The sequence below is a fragment of the Gossypium hirsutum genome, chromosome D12 (genome assembly GCF_007990345.1).
Source record: "Gossypium hirsutum isolate 1008001.06 chromosome D12, Gossypium_hirsutum_v2.1, whole genome shotgun sequence".
NCBI classification, from domain to species: domain Eukaryota; kingdom Viridiplantae; phylum Streptophyta; class Magnoliopsida; order Malvales; family Malvaceae; genus Gossypium; species Gossypium hirsutum.
Window position 1 is genome coordinate 35,626,657 of NC_053448.1, and position 8,241 is coordinate 35,634,897.

General features: G+C 33.6%; 1 protein-coding gene across 1 annotated transcript; it reads left to right on the forward strand.

Annotated features, from left to right (window-relative positions):
- Positions 1 to 683: 683 nt before the first annotated feature.
- LOC107947461 (fasciclin-like arabinogalactan protein 21) lies at positions 684 to 2,315 on the forward strand (the record flags this gene model as incomplete). Its single annotated transcript, XM_016882109.2, has 1 exon — positions 684 to 2,315. A coding segment is annotated over one exon (1,362 nt), but the record flags the coding sequence as incomplete, so codon positions are not given.
- Between the last annotated feature and the right edge of the window lie 5,926 nt (positions 2,316 to 8,241).

An 8,241-nucleotide genomic window follows, 5' to 3' on the forward strand; every position in this document is an offset into this window, starting at 1 on the left:
ATATTTTATCGAGGATGGCAACGATTTAGGTGAGGATGTTATATATATATATTAAGATACATTTTTTTTTTGTTTTACATTATTATAACTAATCAAAAATATACATACTAAAAAGTAAAATTTAAAATTTAGTCTATGCACTTATATTTTTAAGAATTTAGTTATTTATTTTTCAAATATTAAAATTTAAATTTAATTATTAATACTGTTTCTTTTGTTAAATTTATTGACATGACATTTTGAAATAATAAAAAATTTCACTTTAGCAAAACATAATTTTATTTAAAATTTCTAAATTTAAAAAATAAAGAGAATAAATTTTTAAAAATAATTTTAAATTTACAAAAAAAAATATAAGTAGTAAAAATATTCCGTCCTAGAGATCAAAAATTAATTTATGATATAATAAAAAAATTAAGATTTGCAAAATTTTTATATCCATTAGGTTTTTCTTCTTTACTGCCATCAAAAGAAGAAACCGTATTTCTCCAACTGAACTAAAAACAGTTTCTATCGTTCCCGCCAAAAATAACGGAAATCAACCCCCCCAAAACCATCGGGCTCTTCATTTCCAGATACCACGCGCCTCCCTTCACTTCCCTATAAACACCCCCTCCACTCTCTTCCTCCGTTTCTCGTTCCTTAAAGTTTTTCAAGAATCAAACAACTTGCTCTGTGTTTGAAATGGCGGTTATTTCTCTGAATCTCATTATTTCACTCACCCTCTCTTTCCTCTCCCTCTCCCACTCCACTTACCTCCCTACTCTCACCTCCACCATAACCGGCAACGGCACTTTTCCACCACCACCCCACCCCCATCCCCGCCACTACCACCACTCTTCCCAGTCTCTCCATCGCCCCAACCACCTCACGAAGATTTCCCCCGCCAAGGGATCTTTTCTCATACTTCCGTCCTACCTCCAATCCTCTCTCATCTCGGCTTCAACGAACTAGCCACCGCCGCTCTTTCTCTCTTCAGTGACTCCGCCACCTCCACCGCCACCGCTTGGTCTGGTTCTTACACTATCTTTGCTCCGTTTGATTCCTCTGTCCTTACATGCATTTCTTGCTCCATCCCTTCCCTCCTCCGAGAACACATGGTTCCCGGTCTCTTCCCTAGTGATTACCTCCGAAAACACCCCTTTGGTACCAAAATCGAAACTCTCAGTCCTGGCCGTTGTATAACCGTTACTTCTACTTCCACCGTCCAAAATGATCCCACGATGTACAAAATCTTCATCGTCGGAGTTGAAATCACTCATCCGGATCTCTTCAACAACGGCCTAATCATAATCCACGGCCTCCAAGGCTACATCTCACAGCTATCGCCTTTCTCTTGTGACGTTGAACGGATGACCTCACTCTCTTTCCCCTCCAACTACGATCGTAGCCGCAATAACCAACTTTCTCCGCAGCAACATGCCGCTCTGATGCGATTCATGCTTAGCGACGTGATCCTAAGGCTGAGAAATAGCGGCTTCTCCGTTCTCTCGCTCGCTCTGAAACTCAAGTATGCCGAACTCATTTCTCTCAGAAACGTCACAATCTTCGCTCTTGATGACGTTTCAATCTTCTCCGGTTCGTACTCTTACATAAACAGTGTAAGGCTACATATCGTGCCGAACCAGTTTTTAACAATTGCGGATCTGGAGAGACTTCCAGTGGGAGCCCCGTTGACGACGTTGGATAGAGAGCAGAGTTTGGTGGTGACGACGGCAGGAGGGGTTTTGAATAAGGAAATGATGAGGATCAACTATATGAGCATCAAGGTTGCTGATATGATGAAGAATTTGAATGTTATAGTGCATAGCCTTTACTTGCCCTTTCCTCATGTTACTCCGATGACGGCGACGACTGATTCGATGTTAGGTGGTGAAGATCCAATGTCGACGGTGCCGGTGCCAGTGCGAGTGCCACCGGGAACAGACGACGCTTGTGATGCTCTGGACGAGCAAGGTAAATGTGAAATGAGACAGGTAAATCATGTGACGACACATGTCAATCCACATTATATACCGGAGATTGAAGATCACCATGGTCTTTGAAATGTCTCTGATGTGTGTGAAGTGAATTGCAGGTATGCCTTCTAATATTCTAGCTTTGGTTCACTGTTGTTAAGCTGTGATTAGTCAAATGAGTGAAAGTTTGTTAAGTCAGTTTTTGATTAAGAAAAGTTTGTTTCGATGGGGAGTTGTTGTAAATAAGACACAGGACGTATCCCTCTCTTTTTTCTAAAGGAGACTATTGCATAATTCCTAAAGGAGTACTAATGACTTGGATTTCAGACTTAAGAAGATTCATATTGTTTTGTCCTTTTTCTCTTCTTTTTTTTTTTTTTTGTTCTCAAAATTTTATAGTTTTCATAACAAAAACGTATAACAATTAAATGTTATGTCATAATGCCCCCCAAAAATGAAACAAAACTATTGGGATAAATTGCATAAACCCATCTGATAGTAGAGTTGGGGCTTGCAAGGACAAATTTATTATACAAAGATAAAACTCTTTGAGAGTTTTTGCTGACTCGAGTAATTAAATGATTGACATTTAAATATATCTAAGAAGTCCTTAAAAATATTAATTAAATCTTTGGACTTAATTTGCACTCAAGATTCCTTACCGTTAATCCAAAAATTAATTAAGTTCTTCGGTTTTTTGTCTTTGATCAAATTTACTAATTAAGTTTATTGACATGGCAAAAGAAATCTCAGAAAATTGACATGAAAATATCTAGATAATATCTTATTAAATATAATATAAAATTAAATTATTTACAATTAAAGGAAAATTAAATAGACTGAAGCAAATTAAATGAATAGGATTTCGACACTCAACAACCAAAATCAATTTAGGAGAAAATAGTAACTTTGTGAACCCTAAATTAAAACTTCTATTTGGGTAGCACATTACACTAGTTATTTATTTCCAAAACTTTAAGGGGTTTGATCAAATTTAAATTGTGATAGGATCATGTTTATCGCAATTGCAAACATAATAGAAGTTATTTTAATCACATTACAATAGTAAATTTTTTTTTTCAAATCCATAAATTTTATCGTAAAAAATAACAATTATAATTATAAAAAGTTATTTTTAATGATTTTTAAAGTTATTTGTAACACTTTATAAATTTCTATTTACATGTGAATATAATTTTTTATCATTATAATAACATATTTGCATCATTAAAGTGATGTTTATTTAAGGGTTTCTACAAATAATGTATTAACTATTAACAATTAAAAAAGTATATTCATATTAAATGTAAAACATTCCTAAAATCTTTTAAAATATCATAATTAAAAAATTTTATATCTTACAAATAATGGTACAATACAATTTGGCAATATAGTGCAATGACGAGCCAAGCAAATCTCACATTCACTTTAAAATACCATAACTAAAAAAAATTAGGGTAAATTCATATTAAATGTCAAACACTCATCATATGTTATAAGTTAAAAAAAATTTAAAATATCATAATTAAAATTTTTTTACATTGCAAATGATGGTACAACTTAATTTCACCACATAGTAATGATGAGTGAGATCAAATACTTCACCCTTACTTTGAAAGCTACCTTGACCTGATTCTCGTGGTCTTTGTCAAAAATATAGCCATAAAATTTTTTCCCTTGATCTTGATAAAATTGAGGTGGAGGGTATATTTGAGGTTGATGATACATATGAGGTGCACGTGGTTGATGATACATGATAAGTGTCAAAACTAACATTTTTAGCCTCATTCTTAGTTCATTATTGGGTGATTATGTGACATTAATTGTCAATTATATACTCCTAATATTTTATATTCATGTTTTTGATGCTTAGTAGGGTACTTGGAAGCAATAGGAGTGAAAAATGGTGGAAATTAGAACTTTGGAGCATTTTCGAAGCTATGCACATGGAACAGATTTTCACTTAGGCAATCACATGGTCATGTGAATTCACACAGTTGTTTGTCCAGGGTGTGTCAATCTCGGGAACTATGTGCATTGACGACTACAAGTTATGTTTTTTAGGGGTTTTAGCACTTTAAGAGGATATAAATAGAGAAATAAAAGGAAAAAAAGGCAACCACCAAGGAAGAGCACGAAAATTACCTTGAGAACACCATTGAAGCCAATTTCCAAGCAATTTTCCACCAAGATTCAAGAGTCCAAGTTTATTTTCAAGGGAGTTCTCATGGATTTCTTTTATTTTAGTGGTTATATTGTATTTTTGGTGTTTACTCTTTCCATTATGAACTAATTCTCTTAATACCTAGGGGAGATGATCCTTAGGATGGGTTCTATTGTTTGATTTTTATTTTTATGCAATAAGATCTTAGTCTCTTTGTTTTCAATTATGAATGTTTTATTATTCTTGAGTTAATAATTCTACAGTGTTAATCCATGTTTGTTGTGCATAAGTCTGAGTTTGAATAGACTCTTCTTGTGATTAGATCTTGCATAACTAAATGGAGTTGCATGCAATGCTAGAAATAGGATGAGATAAATCTACCAAATTAAAATCAAATCTAATAGGGGGATCCATAGAGCAAATTAATGCAACAATAGGAGTTTTAATTAGAAGGAAATTTCAGTTAATCAACCTAGAGTTAGTTGCTCTTATGCTTGAAGGAGATATTAGCATAAATTAAGGATTTTTACGGATCAAAGAGCTAAAAAAATAAATTGCATAAATTAGATTGAGAATTGTAGATGAAATATTTATGGATTCTTACCTGGGTATTGCTTTGTTACTTGGTTAATACTTGATTGTTTTTGTGTTTCCTTGTTTGGGCATTCATTTGTTAATGTTGCTAGTTTGATTTAATTTTAATCAATCCTTTGAATTATTAGGTTAAATAATAGAAAGGTGATAATTACCAGTAATTGTAGTCCTTGAGGGAACGATATTTGTGTTCACCATAGCCGCACCATTAATTGATAGGTGCACTTCCCTTGGTCAATTTATTAGTTAGTTTAGTGGACATTAAGTTTTTTGGCGTCATTGTTGGGAACTAGGATATTAGGAAAATCTTATTTTTGTTAATTTGACCATTTTTTTTAAATTTTATTTTATGTTATTTTGTTTTTAGTTTAATTTTGAGATATTGATTAGCTTTCATTTGGTTTTTGATAGATGCTTTTGGTTTATGACTAGAGGCAACCCATTGGAACCAATATTTTTTATAATGAGATTGAAAGAACTACTTGTAGAAATCGAAAAAAGGATAAAGAAGCAAGGCAAGGTCAACATCAGACTATCATAGGCAATCAAGAGGAAGAAGATATTATTGATGAAATGATAGATCTTCCATTGCCTATATATGACTATGTTAAGCCAACTCTGACTAGGCTGAGTCTAGTATCATTAGATCGAATGTTGCTACAAATAACTATGAGATGCATTTCAGATGGTGCCACAGTATGTTCAGTTTGATGGGCTACAAGATGAAGATCCAAATGCTCATTTAGCAAATTTCTTAGAGATATGTGATACTTTCAAGCTCATTTAGTAATGGTTAAATTCACTTCCATAGGTTTCCATCACTACTTGGGCTCAGATGACAGAGAAGTTTTTATTAAAGTATTTTCCATCGGCCAAGACAACCAAGTTGAGGAATGATATCTATTCATTTTCCCAATTGGAGCCTGAGACACTTTATGACAACTAGGAGAGATTTAAATATCGTTTAAGAATGTGCCTTCATCATGGTCTACCTTTATGGCTTCAAGTTCAAACCTTCTATAATGGTTTAAGTCCCTCAACTAGGCAAATAATTGATACAAAAACTAGGGGAACATTGAATAACAAAACACTTGAGGTAGCTTAAAAGTTTATTGAGGAGATGATATTGAATTATTATCAGTGGTAAGTCACAAGAGCAAAGTCTACCAAATCACCTGATGTTTACGATGTAGATACAGTTACTATGTTGGCAAGTTAATTTGAAGATCTTGGTAGAAAGATAGATGGTTTGAGTATAGGGAAGAACGTGACTATTGTGATGCAATGTGATGTGATTGGAACGGGTATGATTAGTCCGGAATACTTACCTTTGAAGTCTAACATGGAACATGATCAAGTTGACTTTATGTATAATAATTCCAAACCTCAAAATAACCCTTGTAGCAATACCTATAACCCAGGATGGAGAAATCATTCAAACTTCTCCTAGGGTGGAAAAAGGAATCAAAGATCACAACCCCCTTTTGGTTTTCAACAGCCTCATTAACAAGAGAAGAAGCCAAATCTTGAACAGGTATTGTTTAAATTCATTTCAATTTCAAAAACTAGATTTCAGAACATTGAAGCAGCTTTAAAGAATTAGCAGGTATCTATTCAGGGTATCGAGAATCATATTGGCCAACTTACTAAATTGGTTTTAGAGAGACAATAAAGTAGTTTATCTAGTAACACTGAAACCAACCCAAAATAGTAAGTAAACACAGTTACTTTGAGAAGTAGAAAGGTGTTAGACGAGCCTGAAGAGAAGCGGAAACAAGAAGTGTTGGAAAATCGTGTTTGTGTAACACCCTATACCCAGCTTGGTCACTGAATAGGAGTAACAGAATGCTACATCACCGTCACAACATCAAACATTTCATAACGATTCATTAACATGCAAATGTCATCAAGTTGAACAATTATAGAGATTCCAAGCTAAGAATACCCTAAGTGACATTAAGTTATGCTAAACATACATAAAACGAGCCTATAACAAGTTAGAAACATGCTTTAAGACTACTTAATAGAAATTAACAAAAGATCACGTAGGTATCAATACTAATTCAATGGTATCGATATCAATATGAAAATTGGTGCCAAATCAGCATTCTATTTTCCTGCAAAAATTAAAGCCAACAATTATCAATACAAATCCAAAATGTATCAATATTTTTAGCCTGAGTATCGATACTCGAGAAATGGTATCAATACCAAAATGAGCTACTAACTTCCTACACATTTGAAATATCATGGAGGTAACGATACTAATACTCGATTATCGATACATCTGCATAAGACAACAAAAATAACACCAAAATAGGGCATTTAACACAACCATACATATTCCAAAACATCATACATGTGTAACTTCAAAATTTAGCATCAAAAGTAACAAATTTTACAGTTCGATGCACCATCAATAATTAAGCTAAGCAACCCAATGAACTAATATCAAACATGCATAATTCCTAAGAGTAATAATATCAAGCCATCATCTAAAACATCATGGAAATAAACAATAAAAAATTCTACCATATTGCCTTATTCCCATAGTGTAAAATAACAGCTATAAATCACCTACTCAAACACTAAGTTTACTTGGATTACTCCCTTAGAAATTTCCACACTGCTCACACCACAACACTAACAGTCTGTAAAGGTTTAAAATGGAGTGGGTGAGTTTAAATAAGCTCAGTGAATGATCAAAATAACCACCAAATAGATATGCAATCACACATTAAATGAAAACAACCAAAGCTCAACCACATACACAATTTATTATGAGAACATATTCATGTAATATTAAAAAACTCATTTAGTTTATCTATCCACTTGTTCATGCATACATCACACATCACAATATCACATTTTATGAAATCATATTTAACGATAGTTTGACACTTGAGGCTATGAAACATAAAAGTGAGTTCTATCACCACACATCCATACACGAATCTCCAACACACCAAATGACTTGTAGAGTCGAACATATCCCAAAAGTGTAGCATATCCTTGTAAATGAAGCTTAGCTCACATTCTCTTATCTTTCCAAAACTGCCTCAGGCCTCAATGCCCCAAAAACAGAACATATAGCTGAGTACTCACAAATCTTATGACATGCCAACTATATCCAATGGCCCTATAAAATAACAAGGCCAAAGTATCCACAATAAACTACATAATTACGTATCGATTTCTGCATTTTTTCACTACATAATCACATTATAAACACAACATTATCACTGTCAATCGATATGCACAACATGCCCATAATTAACACTTTCTCAATATCCATAACAAGCATATTTCACATGTCATAGTGTTGCATCTTAATTCTCAATTACACAACACAAATCACATGTTTTACAAATTAAACAAATGTATGAGAAACCTTACACTCGAAACTTAGAGTAGGGGTTTAGGCTACTCCTAAGTTTCCAATTAACACTATGAATCGTGTCTACAAGCAATGATTCCAAACACTCACCGTTCACGCTTTTGCCTTGCCGTCAAAAGCTTAAACTA